Consider the following 22,993-nt stretch of genomic DNA (forward strand, 5'->3'; position numbering starts at 1 on the left):
TAGTTTTATTTGTCTGCGCGACTGCAGCAGTCTGCCATTGCTTGAAATTTAGCTAAAGCTGCATTTAGTCGTTAACTGCAGTGCTGCAATAATTATATCCCCCAGTCAAAGATGTTTTAACAACAAAACATTTAAATTATAGCAATTGACTCCCTTTAACTCATGCCTTTGTTTTGTCACTTTTTATTGGTAAATGGGATAAAAATATTTGGACGGCCGGAACGGAATTTTTCGGAATATGCTGCTTCCAAGAAAAGGTCGCCTATATGTATCGTAATGACATTGTCTGAAGAAAGCTAACTAGATAAAATTTTCTGCGCATACTATAAACACATTTTTCTCGGAGATGAAGCTAAAATAATTGTATTTCGTTGCGTTGTATATATTAGAGTGGCGATTTTTATTACATAGGTTATTTGCGTCTTATATGGCTTGCCAGCCGTTTACTATTACACGAATCTTAATAGCTATAGTTTACCTCCTAAACAACGATATTTAGGGTTAATTGAAAGCAATAATATTCTTGTAATTTTGCCATGCTGGATATCACAATATAAGTAAATTAGCTTGTAGGTACACCTATGACGATGTACCTACAAGCTAATTTACCAGGTAAACAATGAGCTTCAGTCGACGGGTGTAAGAGGACTGGAGCACAGCACTATTATGTAACTTGATGCCTTGCAAGCGGCAAGGTTGTGGCAAGGTTATGGTCGAACGAATGGTTATGACTTAAAGACACGTTATCATGCATGTATTCTGATGTAAACAACTGAACATAAACGGTGAGTGAGTTATAGATCAATTACTAATTTGTCTTTGGAAAGGATCGTGCATGCGGTAAATTTTGTATAATTGTAACATACATAACATACACGACGATATTTGGCAGCAAGGAAGCACTGACGTGTGTTTGAACATTTACAAGGGAATTTATTAACTATATACAGTTACACTTGAACTCTTTCTGCAGAAATAAGATATATTTCATTGCTCATTTGAAACGACTTTGAGCCAACCAACAGAATATTCATAGTAGCTGCAAATTCATCGTCATTTATAATCATGCATGTAGACTACGTTGTAATAGTATTTCAATGTCATGCAAGTTGCCAAGTTCGTATATTATTAAAGATGCCAATTGTAAAAGAGAGTTAGTAACACAATTGAGTCCAACTGACTCTGAAATGGGACGCCGGAGATACATAGGTAGCGAACGGTATAAACAATTGGCCTTGTTTCTCTGTTGTGACAGTTGTGTTCCCATTTTGCATTATGGCACCCGTAATATTACAAACCGGAAGTGCCAAATATCGAAATCTGGAATAAGATTTGTCTCTTGCTCGAATCCTTCAATCACGTATGAATTAAATACATTACCACTGCGGCGGTAATACAAGTTGTATTATTATTGTATCGTTTGTATGTCTTCTAAGTATGCGAGCCGACTTACAGAATACAGCCCTTGCCCTTGAGATTGGCGTTTTATACGGCAAATTGCTAACAAACTTTGTGTATTTTTTTAACTCCACTATTTTAAAATGTGCAAAGGTTTCCCTTAAATATAAACGTTCTACATAAAATCGTGATGTTCAGCAGTGATGTAAGAAAGCAAAGGCAATTGCTGATGTATTTAGCCAAACAGTAAATACAGCTTCGTAGTTTGTGCTTCACGTTTGCCGTATAAAATTTAATGCTCGAACGGCTGTAAGTGTATGCAAATTTTTTTCACTTTCGGGTCTTTATACCGGAATAAAGAATTTTTAATTTTTTGATACGGCCAAAATATTTTGTTCACAATATTTCCAGAGAAATTTACATGCTACATAATTAAAATCTAGGTGATAAGTTGAATCGCGTCGCCGTCGTTGGTTGCGTCGAATGCAATTCAAACAATAGATAATACGATGATAAACCTGTAAACCATCTAGCGAATCATCTAGCGAAATAGCGACAGATAACCTAGGTCTAACATATGTAAACATATACAATAAATCTTCGTGGATTTAATAAATTCTAACGTACTCAATCTTTTTTTGTTAACCAGGTTGTCATGGCTGCTCCCCCAGAACCACCACAGCCACCAACCGTGGGTCTCGATGTTAAAGTAAAAGTTACAAACGAAAGCATAGAATTAAGATTCAGATGCAGCACGGGCGTGGCAGTGTTATTGGGGGTTACTGGCGTGACGCTGGGGGCACTTTACGGCAAAGAAAAGATCCAACCTGTTATAGAAAGATTGTTCAATTCTGTTTTTGGCTTCTGCAAACTCACCCCTGGATCCATTGTCGTCGATGTTGACTGCTTTTCAGCCAAGCGTGTGAAGGAATTACTTGACAATTACAAATGTGGAAAACTAAAAAGTCGGTTTTTGGATGAGCTGCAAAAGATTGATGGCAAGATTGAAAACCTAAAGATCAGATTTGAACTAAAAGAAACTTTGGCGATGAACACAAATCGCAAACCAAGGTAAAACTTGCTTCAGTTATCTTTCCCATGAACTATGGCGCAAATATTTACTCTCCCCGGCGTCAAACTTCTGCGTGTTTTCCTACATAGCACCAATACTATGTATTACTGTAGCTTTGTAAAGACGACAGAAATATGTGGTTATTCCTGGCCTATTCTAAGGAATTTCTAATAATGCAATGAGTCAAGTGCCATGGTTGAAACATTGAGATTTGGACTCCGCGATGTACAGCTTCAGAAAATAACTTTCCTTTTCAGAAATATATATCATCATTGAAATGGCATACACAGATATATTGAAATAGCCAACACAGGCTTTTTATAACCATTTTACAACACATATATGAGTTTTATATTTTGACAAAATTTAGAGTTAATATAAAGATGTTTCGAGACATCTTTAAATTTATACTGCACACATTCACATTCAATTATACTGCACACATTCACATGCAATACTGCACACTTTCCTGTCTGCTCTGTGGTTATTATATGCGACACTATGATTGTCGAGGTTGATTGGTCACAACATATAAGTGCAGCCGCATGCGGAGGGAGCTTTTATAATTAACATACTTGCAGACAGGTGAGTTCAGGATTTGACGCACCGAGGGAGGCTGGAGGTTTTCCGAACTCACCTCGCGTTTTATCTCATTCCATCAGGAGTGTTACCCATTGTGAAATTTATAGTACGTAATTTTTTGTTCAAAAATCGAACATTTTAGTCCCAAACATGCAACGTACTGTATACAAACAAACTTACGCTCAAGTTAAAGCTGAAAAAAGTCTAACATATTCCCTTATTTTGCCGAACAATTCTCGGCAGCCATCTTGAAAATCCTGAACCCACCTCGTAAATCGACATTGGGAGGTAGATTCGGGTCTGGATGCTGCTGCTCTTAGCCAATAGGAACACAGCCTTTACACTAAGTATGAGATGAAGTAAAAAGTCACGAGGCGCAGGAGAACTTTAATTGATTTGTAAACACTCGTATGATTTTGGCATTAATTGCATTGCTATTCGTTTTTAGTACCATGTTTAATTGCTGCCGCAACGAGCGAGCCTGAGGAGAGCGAGCAAAGCACTTCTAATCTATACCAATTAGGAGAGAAAATCTCCACTTGCCATGCGCGTTTCATTGTTGCAGCTCTAAAACATTCTTTCACTTTTACCTGCATGCAATGCGGCCGGATAATGACGGCATATTTCGAATATAAACGAAAATACTTTTCATCACAACAAAGCTAGACATCGGGTGAAATCTTACACTATGGTCTGCCACCTTGGTCTGCGCTAATTATTCCAACGAATTCATTATTCTTGTAAAGATTACTATCGTTGCAAACGCAAGAAGCTATAAACGCTAGAACAAGCGATATATCAACGTCTGAATGCGCCAAAATTTCTATACGTTGACAGTAGCGTAGCCAGCCTGTTGATTTGTCCCGCTATGCTAATATCTTAGTGTTCACTGAAGTGAAAACAATAAATTTCTAAAGACATGAATAATTATAATAACTCGAAATTTACATAGCGGGACATAATCGTCAGGCTGGCTACGCCACTGTACGTTGACCGGCTGACATATTGGCAAATTATAATCGGCGAATTTCGTGAAACGTTTTCTATCAAACCTCGAAAATATGTTTGCGATGATGGTCGTTTTTAGAAGGAAGATATGATGCTTAACTCACGCGTACTCTTAGGAAAAGTATGGGCCAAATGAAATTAGATATTTCCTCTACTCTAGCCACGCGGCTCTATCTTCAACTGTTCCTGGCTTGAATTTGAAGTGTGTATAATTCCACTCGAAATTAAGACCCTTTAAACCCCTAGATTAAATATTAAAGTTCAATAAATTGTTCCTTTGATTACAGAAGATATATAAATAATAAGTAATGGAACGAATTTTGCCGCGGTCGGTTGATTTTTTAGCCACTCGTTTGATTTTGGCAGTAATTGCACTCTCTATTATACCATTATTCGCTGTGAATTGTAGTAATTATAAACACTGTACCTACATGTTTATTTAAGAACCTTTGGACAAAGGAAAGAGAAAAAATCAAAGAAAGTAGAAGAACGAACGCAAGCCATGTCTGAAAACGAGGTAATAATATTTTATCGAGATGATACGAAGAATCAATGCTCTAGAAAACTTACGAAATGGTATTAATCTGATGTTTCATTTTGAAATATCTACTGTGCGTATTTTTAGAGATCACAAAACAGGTTAAAAACCCCTACAATTTAAAGCAAGCTTTAGCGCATTCTATCTATAATATTGATAACCCCAAACAGTTCAGTTAAAATACACAATATTTTTTCGTTATAATATAGTTTGTCTGCTCAACAGAGCGCTCTATGACTTTGCTTGAGATAAGCTGCGTTTATGCTGCTTAACTGTGCTGCAATAATTATATCACGCGCCTGAATTATATGTGCTCGCAGACTGAATTAGGGTCCGGAAGTTAAAGAGAGAAAATTCAAGGTTAATTTCTGGCCCCCTAATTCAGTCTGCATGCGAGTAGGCTACTGAAATATGTTTTAACCAAAAAACGTTTCAATTATAGAAATTGACTCTCTTTAGCTCATGCCTTCGTTTTGTAACTTTTCAAGGATAAATGTAAAAAGGATATTTAGACAGCCGGAACGTAATTTTTCGGGGAAAACGTTTCCCATGAAAAGGTCGCCCATGTATCGCCATTGTCTGAAAGTATATCCCTGTATATAAAACACTTAAAACGCATCATTTCTCCTAATAACAATGCAAGGATTCTCTGATGTAAAATTTGCGCAAAATTAGCATGTTTGGAATTTTTACCGTACTGGACATTTATGCGTAAGAATAGTTACCAATCTACTTTTGGTTAAAATGGTTAAATTATTGATGGAAAATAACCAAAAATTAACATATATCTGCCATCTGAGTCGAATCCCCCCCCCCCCTATGAAATCACATGTATTACAGTACATATCAACTTTCTTTCAAGTACCTTGAGATGTTGGAAAGCATCAGAAAGTTGGATGGTGTGACAGAGAGGCTTATTAATTTATCCGAAATCGACGATGATAGATGTCATAATTACGACAAGGATGATAGTCCGTACAGCGATGTCATCAGTACAAGTGATGAGCACGGAAGGACAATCTTGCACTATGCCGCCGTATTGGGAAACCATGCATTGTTAAGATATTTCAATAATCTCTCGCCATCCATTTCTGACGCACGGGATTGTGATGGCAGGACTTTTTTACATCTTGCATTCATACCAACCAAACTTTTTATTCCTCACGAAAGTTTCGGAAAACTTTGTGGTGGTGGCAATTCATTCTATACTGGTAAGGCAACTATAGATGCTCGAGACTGCGAATATCGAACTCCGCTGCACTACGCCGGCATGCACAATGGTGATGTTGAAAGTTTAATAGAAGATAGAGCAAACATTCTCGCCATTGATGCATATGGTAAAACGCCTCTCGACTATGCCGTGGATCATGGTAATACCAAAGTCGTAGAGTGTCTTCTGCTACAACATAGAAAAGAAAAAGCCTCGCTAAAGATAACGAAAGACATCAATACTGTGGACGAGGAAGGAAGAAACATACTACACAAACTCGCAGCTTTTGCCAGTCCTGAAGCAATAACTGTACTTCTCGATGCTGGATTTGACATGAATGCTAAGGACAAGATAGGAAAAACTGCGTTGGATTATGCATTTGAACATTCGAATGTCGAGTCTGCCATTGCACTTTTCGATCGTTTACTAGTAAAAGAACCGGTTCATTCATGTGTTGTTCTAGTTAAGAAATATTCGAAGATGAAAGATTCGCTTTCTCGGACAATGCTACACCTTTCTGTGATTCATGCTAGGCAGAATGTGTTAAAGCTGCTGTTAACCCAATATTGGGACGTAAACCATCGCGACGATGCAGGAAAGACTCCTTTACATTATGCTTTCCAGCATGGTAATCTCGACGCCGCCGAGAAACTTCTTAAAGCTGGTGCTAGTGTGGATGAGAGAGATAAAAACAATGAAACAGTTGTACATCTTGCAACAAGACGTGGGGACGAAAAGGCTATAACGTATCTATTACATCTTGCTGCTAAAGAGGGTAATGAAGATCTGCTTGATCTATTGTTGAAGTATAACGTAAATGTGAAAGCTGTTGACAGAAAAGGAAACTCTGCCCTACATTATGCGGTCGGGCAGAGAAATGCCGCTATTGTCGAGAAACTTATTAAAGCTGGAGCAAGCTTAGATGGGGAAAATGACGAAGGACAAACCGTATTACATGTTGCTGCAAAATATGGTGATGAGAAAGTGATTGATCTTCTTTTAAAAAGTAACGTAAATGTGAAAGCTGTTGACAGAGAAGGAAACTCTGCCCTACATTATGCCATCAGGTATAGAAATGCCGCTATTGTCGAGAAACTTATTAAAGCTGGAGCAAGCTTTGAAGGGGAAAATGACCAAGGAAAAACGATATTACATGTTGCTGCAGAATATGATGATGAGAAAGTGATTGATCTTCTTTTAAAAAGTAACGTAAATGTGAAAGCTGTCGACAGGAATGGAAACTCTGCCCTATATTATGCCATCTGGCAGAGAAATGCTGCTATTGTCGAGAAACTTATTAAAGCTGGAGCAAGCTTAGATGGGGAAAATGACCAAGGAAAAACGGTATTACATGTCGCTGCAGAATATGATGATGAGAAAGTGATTGATCTTCTTTTAAAAAGTAACGTAAATGTGAAAGCTGTTGACAGAAAAGGAAACTCTGCCCTACATTATGCCATCAGGCAGAGAAATGCCGCTATTGTCGAGAAACTTATTAAAGCTGGAGCAAGCTTAGATGGGGAAAATGACGAAGGACAAACCGTATTAAATCTTGCTGCAAAATATGGTGATGAGAAAGTGATTGATCTTCTTCTAAAAAGTAACGTAAATGTGAAAGCTGTCGACAGGAATGGAAACTCTGCCCTACATTATGCATTCAGGCAGAGAAATGCCGCTATTGTCGAGAAACTTATTAAAGCTGGAGCAACCTTAGATGGGGAAAATGACGAAGGAAAAACCGTTATACATCTTGCTGCAAAATACGGTGATGAGAAAGTGATTGATCTTCTTTTAAAAAGTAGCGTAAATGTGAAAGCTGTCGACAGGAAAGGAAACTCTGCCCTACATTATGCAGTCCAGCAGAGAAATGCCGCTATTGTCGAGAAACTTATTAAAGCTGGAGCAAGCTTAGAAGAGGAAAATGACGCAGGACAGACATTATTACATATTGCTGCAGAATATGGCGATGAAGAACTGTTTGATCTATTGTTGAAGTATAACGTAAATGTGAAAGCTGTCGACAGGAAAGGAAACTCTGTCCTACATTATGCGGTCGGGCAAAGGAATGTCGCTATTGTCGAGAAACTCATCAAAGCTGGAGCAAGCTTAGAATGGGAAAATTACGAAGGACAGACATTTTTACATATTGCTGCAAAATATGGTGATGGAGAACTGTTTGATCTATTGTTGAAGTATAACGTAAATGTAAAAGCTGTTGACTGGGAAGGAAACTCTGTCCTACATTATGCCGTCAGGCAGAAAAATGCCGCTATTGTCGAGAAACTTATTAAAGCTGGAGCAAGCTTAGAAGAGGAAAATGACGCAGGACAGACATTATTACATATTGCTGCAGAATATGGCGATGAAGAACTGTTTGATCTATTGTTGAAGTATAACGTAAATGTGAAAGCTGTCGACAGGAAAGGAAACTCTGTCCTACATTATGCGGTCGGGCAAAGGAATGTCGCTATTGTCGAGAAACTCATCAAAGCTGGAGCAAGCTTAGAATGGGAAAATTACGAAGGACAGACATTTTTACATATTGCTGCAAAATATGGTGATGGAGAACTGTTTGATCTATTGTTGAAGTATAACGTAAATGTAAAAGCTGTTGACTGGGAAGGAAACTCTGTCCTACATTATGCCGTCAGGCAGAAAAATGCCGCTATTGTCGAGAAACTTATTAAAGCTGGAGCAAGCTTAGAAGGGAAAAATAACAAAGGAGTGACATCTTTACATGTTGCTGCAATATATGGTAATAAAGAAATGATTGATCTGCTGTTGAAAAAAAAAGCAAATGTGAAGGTTATCGATAGTGAAGGAAAATCTGCCGTTTATTACGCTGTTGAAAGGAGCGATGTCGCCATCGTTGAGATGCTTTTAGAAGCTGGAGCCGGTGTAGAAGGAAAAGATTATAGAGGACAAACAGTTTTACATCTTGCTGCACAAAACAATGATGAAAAAATGGTTGATCTGCTGTTGAAAAATATGGCGGATGTTAATGATATTGACAGAAGGAGAAACTCTGCCGTACATTATGCTCTCATGAGGGGCAATCTAGCCATCGTCCAAAAACTGATTGAGGCTGGAGCTCTCATTAGCGAGAATGATAAATATCTTTCGTCTGCTTTATTGACAAAAGGTAAGTCAAAATGTTTCTATTTTTTGTACAACATATAATCCATTATCCGGTTACCACCCTGCATAGCACCAAACAGCGCTTTTCTCGTGTCTTGTTTCATGAATTTGGAGGTTGTAAACTTGCCCTGGCAAAATATCTTGACCGGGAGATTTTCAGTTTTCGATATTTTAGCCGGAATTTTAACATAGAGTCGAATGTGAGAAAGCTTTTCAATAGTATTTTTTTAAAAAAGGAAAATATACGAATTTCTTAAATTGCTTCGATGCCATGACAACGAGCATATTTAATTTATTTTCACCGGTGGTGTTGAATGTTGATATCACTTAGACCATCCATGACTTTTTGACGTTTTTCTCATTCAATTTTTATAAAAATTAGCAAATTTATTTTACATAGTTACAGGCATTCCTAGGTTCTGTAATTACTCTCTGCGTCTGAAAAGACATTTTCTCGACAGTAAGCTAATATAGGGAATTTAAAATTCGTTTTGTAAAGAATTTAACGGCAATGGAAATATTAGTTCATTTTAAAATATTTTGATAAAAAAAAGGATCCCGTAATTTTAGATCAACAGCTCTTGCTAGTTTCTTATTTTTTTCGATTGAAGAAGAATGATCAATCCAAAAATCGTAGTGCATATTCAGTTTTTTCCAAACAAGCACTCATTCATTACATCAAAGAAAGTGACAACGTTGTCCCCGGTTCAAAAATGCCTCGTTCGACAAGACATCTTTCAAGTTAATTAGAAATGACTAAGTCAAGGCTCAACAAGATAAAATAAATTGGCGGCACAAATTAGGCGAATACGTTTGGGTATACAGTACTTTATTACCGCCATACACCGACTAATATCTAGTGAATTTTGATTTAGTTTCAGGCTCATCAAGTTCATTTGAGCCAAGCGAAGATGATATTCAGTCAGACGAGAGCACACCAGGATCAACAGCCAGATGCCTTATCACTTGAGGATACAAACAAAAATAACTTTATTTAGAAACCCCTACGACTGCATAGTGTGCCCAGTGAACTCCATATATATGGAAGGATCACTCTAGTACATTGCGAAATCTGAAAGTAAAGCCAAAAATGGCAGATCGTGAAGGCTGCTTGGGTACCGAACCAGACCTCCACACACGAGCGGTTAAAATTCAATATGGCGGCAACGTGTAGGAGTAGAACTCTGTCAGTTTTGTAAACACAACACAAATATACGGCAAAAGTTACCTCTCTAGAAAGAATAACATTGCCAGGTAAGGCTGTAACAAATTGTATGCATTCATTTTTAAAAACTTTGTATTTTGAAAACTTTGTAACGTCCGGAATGTTAGCTTTTTTATTTTTCGTCATAGTTTTATAATTCGCGCCTTTAGTTTCCATGCGCGCTTCGCGCATTCTACGCTTCGTGGAGGTCTTGTTCAGTACCCAAACAGCCTTCATGATCCGCCATGTTTGGCTTCACACTTTGAACTGGAGCGAGCCTTCCATATATAGAGAGTTTACTGGGTGTGCCATTTACACAATAACAGCAAATTTTACTACTTCGAGGCCTAGGTGATGTTGACACTTCAATTTATCCCTGAGCCGGGCGAGGGTACTAATTCCGCCTGGCGATTTTAATTATGCCCGGGATGGAAATGCGAAATCGAAGTTGTCCGCCTTTATGTCATGGACATTGGGTGTTTTTTTAAGTTATGCGCATGCGTGAGTTTAACACGAGTTAAAACTGTTAAGTAGCAAACGTGCGATTGGCTAAATTGACATTTCGAATCATAAAACTTTTTTAAAAAAATATTTTTAATTTGGATGGTCTTGAAAATATACGAAAAAAACTTTGATTCAAATTGATGATAAAAATCTACGATTTTGAGGTGTTTTTTTGAGTGTTTTTGAACAAGTAGATGGGTAGATTTTGTATTTTAAAGCATGCAATGTTTTGGAAGTTTAATATGTGGATTTATCAACAAATGTATGACACGTCAATTTCGTTAAAATTATTTTGATTGGAAAAGCATTTATTTTTAAAGGTGAATCTGTCTAAATAGGAATTGAAATTTCGCTAAAAATTGTAGTATTTCTAACTATTCGTAGAACAATCATGATTATAGTTGAATTTGATAGCTCGAGAGTCGACTTTATAATTGTACTTGATATAGCCATTTTACTTTACGACTTCGATCATTCGGCAGAAACGAGTATTATAGAATTTCACTGTTGCAAATACACGTTTATTGCTTCTGGTTACCTCGTAGAGAAAGCTTATAATGACTGAATTCACAGGTTTTTTGAATTTTACATTTTGAAATCTTACCGCGTTTCTAAGTTAAGTCAGTAACCTAATTCGATAAATCCTTTGTGTCAGAAAGGATGTTTTTCATATAACATAATTCGTCGTAATTCACTTGTCATAATTCGTTGTAATCGTTGTTATGTGAAATCAGACATATGTAGAACGAATTAGCTACAACGAATTACAACGAATCGTAATTGCGGGGAACTACGACATAATTATGAACTATGACGAATTATGTTATATGAAAAGCAGCCTTAAAGGACGGCTATCTTTAAAACAGGGAACGGGGAATAGGGGAATGGAACGGGGAATGGAACGGGGAATGGAACGGGGAATGGAACGGGGAATGGAACGGGGAATGGAATGGCTTCGGGGAATGAGCCGGGGAATGAAATGGCTTCGGGGAATGTGCAGCTTGTGCGTCAGTGATTAAAACCTGTAAACGCTTCCATGTCACGAATCATGAGACAGCTACTCACAGTTTGAATTCCTTGAGGTAAAAGACAAAGCGATTACAAGCTCATAGTATAAATGCGATGTTTGCATTGTCATTGTGATGTACATTGATGTACATTAATATATAGATAGAATTTGCATGGGTAGGTGGTTCAATGTAAATCCTCCAAAATCTGAAGGCAATTAGTATAATACTGTAATAGTATTTTTTGCAGAAATCTTTTTAGTTCTTACTATGCCTTATAAAGCTCAATGTGTGTGATTAAAAGGTGAATAAAGATACTGACACAGTGTCACTTGTTTGTTTTTATTTCAGGCTATGTGAACAAGACCTCTGGACAGTTTTGTTTAAGCAGGAATAATGGTTGTGGTGGAAATGTGGTGAATGCATTCTTGACAAGTTAATGGGTTTGCTTCCAAGAATACACTGAAACTTGGAGCAACAATGACTTTGAATATAATTATGTAATTAATATATTATTTATTAATCTTAATTTATATGACTTTTTACCTCACATAATTCAAATAATGTTCAGATAAAGAGGTAAATATTTCACTGTTAATGGTGTAATAAATATTTTATATGTTGATTATATTCATAATGAATTATTTGTCCTGCTCCATACTTTGGCAATTCTGTTTAAGAAATCCCACCATAGTAGATCTTTTTTGAAATAGTTACAGTCAAGTTGTTGTCTAGTTTTAGTACAAAATAATACAAGTGCTACAATTAAACAAGGGAAAATAATAAAAATTAATTACATAAGCAAGCACATTTTCTATTTGAAAAGGTCTATGAATTGAGATGACATGTACTAACAATTTTGTGCATTAATTAAAGACAATTGTATTATTACTGTGGGTTCTTTAATATTGTCCAATACTCCCAGTGACATCCCACTGAATTCCTGCAGGTGTCTCAATCCATCAAACCAGTTTATCTTTTATTTCTATATTTAAGTCAGAATCAATGTATTCAATATCAATATGTTATCTTTTTGGAGACCCCCCAAGAAGAAATCCAGAAATTTTTCAACACCCCCCTTCTCATTTTGTACCATAATCATCCTGCCAAGGAAGGGGGTTGGCTTCAAGAACATGGTTCTCAATTCTGATGAAGAGAAAAAATTGCTTTTCTCCTTTAACAGACTTGTCAAAATAATGTTGTAGAACTTAGATATTATTTTTACATATTGATATTGAATACATTGATTCTGACTTAAATATAGAAATAAAAGATAAACTGGTTTGATGGATTGAGACACCTGCAGGAATTCAGTGGGATGTCACTGGGAGTATTGGACAATATTAAAGAACCCACAGTAATAATACAATTGTCTTTAATTAATGCACAAAATTGTTAGTACATGTCATCTCAATTCATAGACCTTTTCAAAATAGAAAATGTGCTTGCTTATGTAATTAATTTTTATTATTTTCCCTTGTTTAATTGTAGCACTTGTATTATTTTGTACTAAAACTAGACAACAACTTGACTGTAACTATTTCAAAAAAGATCTACTATGGTGGGATTTCTTAAACAGAATTGCCAAAGTATGGAGCAGGACAAATAATTCATTATGAATATAATCAACATATAAAATATTTATTACACCATTAACAGTGAAATATTTACCTCTTTATCTGAACATTATTTGAATTATGTGAGGTAAAAAGTCATATAAATTAAGATTAATAAATAATATATTAATTACATAATTATATTCAAAGTCATTGTTGCTCCAAGTTTCAGTGTATTCTTGGAAGCAAACCCATTAACTTGTCAAGAATGCATTCACCACATTTCCACCACAACCATTATTCCTGCTTAAACAAAACTGTCCAGAGGTCTTGTTCACATAGCCTGAAATAAAAAACAAACAAGTGACACTGTGTCAGTATCTTTATTCACCTTTTAATCACACACATTGAGCTTTATAAGGCATAGTAAGAACTAAAAAGATTTCTGCAAAAAATACTATTACAGTATTATACTAATTGCCTTCAGATTTTGGAGGATTTACATTGAACCACCTACCCATGCAAATTCTATCTATATATTAATGTACATCAATGTACATCACAATGACAATGCAAACATCGCATTTATACTATGAGCTTGTAATCGCTTTGTCTTTTACCTCAAGGAATTCAAACTGTGAGTAGCTGTCTCATGATTCGTGACATGGAAGCGTTTACAGGTTTTAATCACTGACGCACAAGCTGCACATTCCCCGAAGCCATTTCATTCCCCGGCTCATTCCCCGAAGCCATTCCATTCCCCGTTCCATTCCCCGTTCCATTCCCCGTTCCATTCCCCGTTCCATTCCCCGTTCCATTCCCCGTTCCATTCCCCGTTCCATTCCCCGTTCCATTCCCCTATTCCCCGTTCCCTGTTTTAAAGATAGCCTTAAAGGACGGGTTTTGCCTAAAGGAACTGTAGTAGTTACGTTATCATGTATAACTTGATATAGATATACACATAATATAGTGAGAGCATTGATATATAGAACAGGAGCACATAACACATAGACTGGGATTTTGCTAACTTCGTATTATTGATTATTACTAAATAAAAGAATATTATATTGGCGACGAGAATGGCGCAAGAACCAGACGCGCAAAATGCAATTACTCAGCCTTCTGTCTCAATTCAGCCAGTCGGTGAATTCAACCCTGACTCCGCAGTTGGCGAAAGTTTGGGCACCCGTTGGAACATTTGGATGCAAGACTTTGAAATGTTTATTCTGGCTAGCGGTATTTCTGATCCGAAACGAAAACGCGCTGTAGGTTTGGAACTGCTAGTCTATGTTATGTTCGTTAGTGACAACTGTGCTAATCACAGGAAAACATATATCTTAATCATTTATCTCAAGTACCATAGGAAATTAAGTTAACTAGATTTACGCATGGGTAAGGCATGCAGTTGGACCAGAAACTTGGCAGTATAGTTGAGGTATTCTGGCAGTAAGGAGCTAAAGGTTCGCAAGCAAAGAGCAAAATCTACAAGCTAAAGTAAAGTTCTGAGTTACTGGGAAAACATCTGTAAGTCGTTTTTTATTTGTATTTAGTTATTGTAAGGGTTTGGTTTAGAGTTACACTATATTAATTTAGGTTTATGTATTTGTTCTATTTAGTCGAACCACGTTTCACGCTCACGTTTCACGATTTGCATATCGTCAATTTCGGGTTAAAATTATATACAGATTATATACGAGTTTATGATCTATTATTGTCGTTGCCACTGGCAAAAGTGTATCTACCCATTCTGCGTGCGTTTTGGACTGTTTTCCCCCGCCTCAATTGTGCTCACACGTAAGCTTATACCGCATTGGGATTACTGTTTTAAGTTCGATGGTGTTAGAGCTTACACGCGCCTTACTCTTGTATCAAGCCGGACAACGTGTTCGCGAGATTTTTCGGCAAATTCCAGACACGAGAAGTGATAACGAATATGATGTGGCAAAGACACTGTTAAAGAAACTATCGACAAGTGCATCCCATGCCAAGCAGTAGGCAAATCACCACCTTCACAAACATTATCTGGGACGCCGATACCAAAAGGACCCTGGGAAACAGTGCACATAGATTTTTATGGACCTCTGCCTACTGGTGTGTACCTACTAGTAGCAATCGACCGATATTCAAGATACCCCGAAGTAGAAATCGTACGCTCGACCAAAGCGTCAACAGTAATACCAAAGCTAGACCAAATCTTCGCTAGACATGGCATACCAACCACCGTTAAGAGTGACAATGGTCCACCCTTCAACGGCACTGAATACAAACGTTACTTGGAAGTCCTAGGCATAAAAGCCCAACATTCGACCCCCAAATGGCCCCAAGGTAATGCAGAGGCAGAGAGATTCATGCAGCCTCTAGGCAAAGCCTTAAAGACCGCCAACATCGAAAATCGTCCGTGGCAGCAAGAGCTTAGCCGATTCCTTCTACAGTACAGAACCACACCGCATACATCAACTACTGTACCTCCTGCAGAACTGTTGTTCAATCGCACTGTACTAGGGAAATTCCCAATATATCAGTTAAACAAAAGAAACGTCGTTAATAGACATACAACCGCTAAAAATAGCGATAGTGCGAAGCAAAAGTGCAATAAAGAGTACGCCGATAACAAGAGGAATGTCAAGAGTAGTAACATTAAGATAGGTGATCATGTACTGGTACGACAAGACAGACAAAACAAATGAACATCTAACTTTAACAAGACGCCTTACGTTGTTACATGCAGAACACATTCACAAGTCACAGCACGCAACTCTAACGGACCGATACCATTACACGGAATGTATCACAATTTAAACAGATACGGAAACAATAACATACTGACACTGAAACCGACGATGATGATCTTTACAACAACACCAACAACAAGGAACAACCTGAACTACGACGGTCGAATAGAGCAAGAGGTAGACCTGATCGATATGGACAATCTATATATGATTAAGCATTTGTAAATAATTAAAGTTATAAAAAAAGGGGGTGATGTAGTAGTTACGTCATCATGTAACTTGATATAGATATACACATAATATAGTGAGAGCATTGATATATAGAACAGGAGCACATAACACATAGACTGGGATTTTGTTAACTTCGTATTATTGATTATTACTAAATAAAAGAATATTATAGGAACAATATATGTATTAAATATTTTAGACAAGGTACGCGACGAATTTGCTTATGAATAGGCTTCGGTCCAACTGCATTATATGCTTCATGAAACACTTGGGAATATAATTGCATTTAAAGAGGATAACAACTTTTTGCAATCGGCGATGGTCAGTGACAGGAAACCCTACTGTTTCTATATCGTATTATTTGGTGAGCTATATTAACGGTGAGTGAATTTATATACTGTATAATTATACATCGGAGATAAATTAAATTGTTTTGGTTAGACATGTCGTTATACCTATGCTGTAAATGTTTCATACTTTCTACGTAACAAAGAACTGTTTGAACCTACGGAGTTGTTTGGAGCGTAAACACTGCAATTTAGTAAATTCATTAATTCAAACGTTGTTGTCAAAAATCTGATGAAATTGAGTTAAACTATAGCTTTGACCTTCAATTTATGGTCCTTGTTTACCCCAAATTTAGGTTATGGTAATTTACCGTAATTATATGTATCAATGGCCACCAACAATTGGCACCGACATTACCCAGGAATTACGACATATGAAATCAGGCCTTAAGTGAATTTAATGTCCATAATAACTTATTCTTTTGAAACGTTTTTAATGCGTCATGATCTTCTTTATTAAGCAGGTTGTCATTGCTGATCCTCCAGAACCACCACAAGCTGAGGGTATGGAGATTGAATTTAAAATTAAAAACGTCATAGTATTGAGATTCAGATGCAGCTGGGGGCACACTACGGCGAAGAAAAGATCAAACCTGTTATAGAAAGATTGTTCAATACTGTTTTTGGCTTCTGCAAACTTATGCCAGGATCCATAGTCGTCAATGTTGATTGCTTTTCAGCCAAGCGTGTGAAGGAATTACTTGACGATTACAAATGTGGAAAACTTAAACGACGGTTTGTGGAAGATCTTCGAGAGATTGACGGCAAGATCGAATCAATTTTGAACTGAAGGAAACTTTGGAGATGAACACGAATCGCAAACCAAGGTAAAACTCGTTTCAATTCTCTCTACTATAAACTATGGCGCAAAAATGAATTCACATGTCTTGTTTGTTTTTCCCCATATTATCAATTACTGCAGCTTTACCAAGGCTAAATCACAAATATATTGTTACTATTTAAATCAAATATTAGTTGGTGCATCGTATAGGAATAAACATTTTACATGCGTGTTTAAGAATTTTTCATTTAAGAATTTTTTTTTTTAAGAGAGGACAAACAATCAAAGAATACGGAAAAACAAACAGCAGGAATGCATGTCTAAAGATGAGGTAAATAAACAATATTTTATTAAATTAATTCTATGTATCCACGTAGTAGCCAATTTTTTATTGGTTAAACCAATTTTGTGGGTGTTTTTAACAAATAAAATAGATAAAATAGAGCTCGATATGCATGAGAGAACCAATTTTAAATTTGTTCTTTTAGATATCAATTTTATAATTATAGTGTGGTCTTAAAGTTTCTTAAAGTTTTGCCAGTCATAAAATGCCCAGTTCGCCCTTGCTTGAAATAAGCTGAAATAATTTATTTGATTATGCTGCAATAATCATCAACATATGTGCTATGGCCAAAGCTGGCAAAGCATACTTTAACTACCCCCGAAAAACGTTGTTTACAAATTGTACCAAAAGACAAACAGCTGCTGCCGTTGTTTAGTAACGTTTTAAGGATAAGATGCAATTGAAAAAATGATGAATACAAGTGATGAACACGGAAGGACAATCTTGCACTATGCCACAGCAACAGGAAACATGTCTGTTGTACGACATCTTATTGAGCACTCGCTTTTCAATTTCAGCGCAAGGAATTGTGATGCTAAAAATGCTTTACACCGCTTACGTGCAAATAACCCCGGCTTCGGATATTCAAGCTCTTTTTATTCTGAACTTTTATCCACTTAATATCCCGTTGTGAGGAAGCAATAAATGCCCAAGACAGTGAAGGTCGAACCCGCTGCACCACGCTGCCATGTACTACTAGGACGGCCGTGTTGAAACGTTAATCCGAGAACACGGAAATATTTACGCTATTGACGCATACGGTAAAACACCTCTCGATTATGCTGTCGAAAATAATAAAACAAACCGCCATAGAGTGTCTACTGGTACGATATAAAAATGAAACGAACATCAATACTGCGGACGAGGAACCAAGAAACATACTACACAACGTTGACATGAATGCCATTGACAAAGTTGGAACAAGAAAGAGATGTTCAGTCTCCTTGGAGCTAGATGGAAGCATTAACCTGTTGAAATGTATGCTAATAAATCTGTTATATTCTACTTTGATCAAGGTCGATTGAATTGTTTTCCGGAATCCTTTGTTAAATTACTTGGCTGTAAATTCACTTTTGATGGTGAGAATACGGACGCCGTAACAACTCGGTGATTTGAATGCAGAACAATGCTGTTTCGAATACAGTTCAAAATCAAAATAGTGCAAAATCCACCAGGACTTTAAAACAACAAATGTTGTTCGTTGAATATTTAATATTTATGCAGTGATCATTCCAGTCTAAAAGCTTTGAAGTGATATTTGTTCTATCATTTATCAAAACTCAAAATTACACTTTCAAAAACTCTTTTTCAAGTTAAGGCGATGGTGTAATAGCCGTTATCGGCTATGTCTTAGCAAAACGACATACAGTACTAGTAGTCAGGGGATCGCGCTGATATTTCAAATCACAGGCCCATATCAATCTTCCCGACATTGAGCAAGATCCTCGAGAGAGCTATTCATTTGCAGCTTCATCAGTATTTAATTATCGATAACAGCCCCCTCACAGACAAACAGTTTGGATTCTGTCCGAAACGTTCTACTGTCCGCTCTTACAGTTTTGCTGATGAAGTTCTAGCTAGGTAATATGGAGCGTGAAAAGGACCGAAAGGTGTTTGGTGTATTTCTCGACTTGTCGGAAGCGTTCGACACGGTAGACCATGTAATCGATCCTGCTGTCTTAATTGAAATCTATTGGTGTCTTGCTTGATACACTCTCCTGGTTCAAGTCCTATCTTAGCAATAGATTGCAACGTACATCTTGGGAATGAGCTTTCTGACCCCCTGACTATTACATATGGAGTACCGCAAAGAAGCATACTTGGCCCTCTCCTACTTACCATGTACGTCAATGAGCTATCAAGTGTAACCAAGCACTGTAATTTACAGTTTATGATAGAGTAATATCTAGTGTATATTGATACATTTAAGTACTTAGGTGTAATTCTTTCATCTAATTTTACTTGGAAAGATCATATTGATATTATCTCTTGTAAGATCAACCAGCGCCTGGCATTTTGCGTAGGATAAAACATTTGCTCCCTTTTAATGCTCGTCTCCTCTTTTATAATAGTTTAATCCTTCCAATTTTCGATTGTGCAGAAGTCGTCTGAGGAGACAAGAATGACGTAGAAGCTATTATTTGCAAATACTGCAAAATAAGTCAGGAAAACGTATCTTAGATAGACCATTGTACTCATCAGCAAGTGATGCTCTTCAATCTCTATGCTGGATTCGACGACTTGAGGATCGCCGTACATACCACAGATGTCTACATTTTTTTAAATGCCTTAACAATTTAACATCAAATAGTTTGGCATTTTTTAAGAAATCTAATATTCATTAGTACAATACTAGATATAAAGATAACCTTAGACTTTCTAAAGTGAGCAACAGCTGTGGTAAACAAAGGCTTGAGTGTCAGGCCGTCAAGGAATGGAATGAACTTAGTCGAAACGTTAGGAACTCAAATGATATTCAAACTTTTAAATGTAATTTTTTAGCCGAACTTTCATATTAACTATGATTGTTTATAGATCTCATAAGGAATTTAAGATTTGTAATGTATATATCCAACTTTGTGTGTATCTGAAAATCACTGTTGTTAGAGAGTTTTCCGGCCTTCACATTCACAAGCTCATACAAATAAACTGCATCCTGACCGCAAATACAAAATAGACACCTATACCTGTTTAAACACTTCAAAGTTTATAAATGATGAATCGTTCCTCTTGAACTGTAACTGTCTTCTTATTATCAATATTTTTTAAATGTTTATACACTTTTTTACATTTTATTTCGCGATTAAAGTTTACAAAAAATGACAGTTAAATTACGCACGTTCTCGTTGAAATACAAACTTTTTATTTTAGCCAGTTCCAGATTACCAATCTTTACTCTTTCAACATTTCGCGCATGCGTATAACTAACAAAACCATCCAACGCCGACCGTCCATGACATAGCATTTGGACAACTTTGGATTCCGCTATGTTCTGTCAAAATACCTGGGTGTATAAATCTCCCAGCGGAATTAGTACCATAGCATCCATCAACGCTCCGCCCCGGCTCGTGGACAAGACAATATAGCTTGCTCTTTGTTTTCAATTTTATCATACGAATGCTTCGTAAAGTTGTCTCGGGGGGTAGGAAATCCCTGGTACCCGGGTCGTATAAACAGCGCCTAAATTTTACTTAGTTATACAGTTATACGGTATACCAGGCAATTCTAAAAACGGGGTATTTTTGAGGGCGATTGCATTAAAAGCCCCGTTAACACTACACTCGGCTTTTTGGCACGGTACGACTAAAATGGGTACCCGTGCATCCGTGCCCGGCCTTTGTTTTGGTAGCCTCAATCTTGGGCACTTGAACACTTTGTTAGCCTGGGCACGTGTATCCATGCATTTTAGCCGTGTCGTGTAAATAAATTGAGTGTAGTGTAAACGGGACTAAAAACACTATATACCGGCGCCCGGTGGATAGCGCTATCTAGCTTTTAAGTCGGTTTCTTAATATAGGTAGCAATATTTTTCGCGCGAAGCGACTTTATTCTTTTGTATTTGAGCACTTTGTCTCAGATGGTAGAAGGTGAAAGGCAAGTGACTTTCCATGTAATAATTGGCCTACAACTAGTATTGAAAGTTCTATTATAAATGCGGTGCGTGGCGAATAATCAAAATTTTATTTTCTTTCAACCAGAAAGACTACTATAGTAATGTGAGCTTTAGTCGACGGGTGTAAGAGGACTGGAGCACAGCATTATATTATGTACCTTGATGGAGCCCTGGGGACGAGGATGACTTGATGCCTTGCAAGAGGCAAGCGGCACAGCAAACCAGCATTACTAGAATCGAACGAACGAATGTTTATGACTAAAGACACGTTTTTGTGCATGTATTCTGATATAAACAACTGAACATAAACGGTGAGTGAGTTATAGATCAATTACTATTTTGTCTTTGGAAAGGATCGTGCATGCGGTAAATTTTGTATAACGTGACATACGTAACATACACGACGATATTTGGCAGCAAGGAAGAACTGTTTGAACAAATACAAGAGGATTTATCAATTATACAGTAACTCCTGATGCCTTTCCGGAGAAATAAAATATATCTTTGCTCATTTGAAACGACTTTGAGGCAACCGCGAGAGAATATTCACAGTACAGCTGCATGCAAATTCATCGTCATTTATAATGATATATGTAGACTTAGTTGTAATAGTATTTCAATGTTATGCAACGGTTGCAAAGGCCCAAGTTCGTATATTATTAAAAATGCCAATTGCAAAAGAAAGTTAGTAACACAATTGAGTCCAACTGACTCTGAAATGGGACGCCGGAGATACATAGGTAGCGAACGGTATAAACAACCGGCCTTGTTTCTCTGTTATGACAGTTGTGTTGCGCTTTTGCATGCATTATGGCACCCGTAATATTACAAACCGAAAGTGCCAAATATCGAAATCTGGAATAAGATTTGTCTCTTGCTCGAATTCTTCAATGACGTATCAGATAAATACATTACCACTTGCGGCGGTAATACAAGTTGTATAATTATTGTATCGTTTGTATGTCTTCTGCCTTGTTTTTCTGTTATGACAGTTGCGTTCCACCTTTTGCATGCATTATGCCACCCATAATATTACAAACCGAAAGTGCTAAATATTGAAATCTTGAATAAGATTTGTCTCTTGCTCGAATCCTTCAATCACGTATCAATGAAATATATTACCACTGCGGCGGTAATACAAGTTGTATAATTATTGTATCGTTTGTATGTCTTCTGCCTTGTTTGTCTGTTGTGACAGTTGTGTTCCTCCTTTTGCATGCATTATATGGCACCCGTAATATTACAAACCGAAAGTGCCAAAAGTATCGAAATCTGGAATAAGATTTGTCTCTTGCTCGACTCCTTCAATGACGTATCAATGGAATACATTACCACTGCGGCCGTAATACAAGTTGTATTCTTATTGTTTCGTTTGTATGTCTTCTAAGTATGCGAGCCGACTTAAAGAATATGGGCCTTGAGATTGGCGTTTACGACAAATTGCTAACAAACTTTGTGTATTATTAATTTTATTTCCACTATTTTAAAGTGCGCAACAATTTCGCTAAATAATAAACGTTCGACATAAAATCGCAAAGTTCAGCAGTGATGTAAGAAAGCAGAGGCTGATGTTGATGTACTTAGCCAAACATTAAGTACAGCTTCGTAGTTTGTGTTTCACGTTTGCCGTATAAAATTTAATGCTGGCGAACAGCTGTATATGCAACATTTATTTCACTTCCGGGTCTTTATACCGGAATAATGAATTTTTAATTTTCGTATATGTTTC

General features: G+C 37.0%; 1 protein-coding gene across 2 annotated transcripts; it reads left to right on the top strand.

Moving 5' to 3' along the window:
• Window positions 1-700: 700 nt before the first annotated feature.
• Window positions 701-21,388, top strand: LOC114517022 (serine/threonine-protein phosphatase 6 regulatory ankyrin repeat subunit B-like). Of its 2 annotated transcripts, XR_003686347.1 has the most exons (6): window positions 701-785; window positions 2,048-2,469; window positions 4,505-4,577; window positions 5,461-8,950; window positions 9,822-10,200; window positions 21,350-21,388. XR_003686347.1 is itself a non-coding variant. In XM_028536664.1 (5 exons), exons 2-5 carry the CDS (start codon window positions 2,054-2,056, stop codon window positions 9,914-9,916), a joined length of 4,074 nt encoding a protein of 1,357 aa, XP_028392465.1. In that variant the 5' UTR covers window positions 701-785; window positions 2,048-2,053; the 3' UTR covers window positions 9,917-10,749. The 2 variants fall into 2 exon arrangements, 1 of the variants encoding a protein (XP_028392465.1); XM_028536664.1 differs by lacking the exon at window positions 21,350-21,388 and having other exon boundaries at window positions 9,822-10,749.
• Window positions 21,389-22,993: the final 1,605 nt, after the last annotated feature.

Source organism: Dendronephthya gigantea, unplaced genomic scaffold, assembly GCF_004324835.1.
Source record: "Dendronephthya gigantea isolate DGI-Jeju-01 unplaced genomic scaffold, DenGig_1.0 000007F, whole genome shotgun sequence".
In the NCBI taxonomy this organism is placed as follows: domain Eukaryota; kingdom Metazoa; phylum Cnidaria; class Anthozoa; order Malacalcyonacea; family Nephtheidae; genus Dendronephthya; species Dendronephthya gigantea.

Coding starts and splice junctions, on each gene's coding strand:
- LOC114517022 (XM_028536664.1), top strand. CDS start 2,054: ATGGCTGCTCCCCCAGAACCACCACAGCCACCAACCGTGGGTCTCGAT. Junction 2,470..4,504: donor AACACAAATCGCAAACCAAG/GTAAAACTTGCT, acceptor TGTTTATTTAAG/AACCTTTGGACAAAGGAAAG. Junction 4,578..5,460: donor AAGCCATGTCTGAAAACGAG/GTAATAATATTT, acceptor CTTTCTTTCAAG/TACCTTGAGATGTTGGAAAG.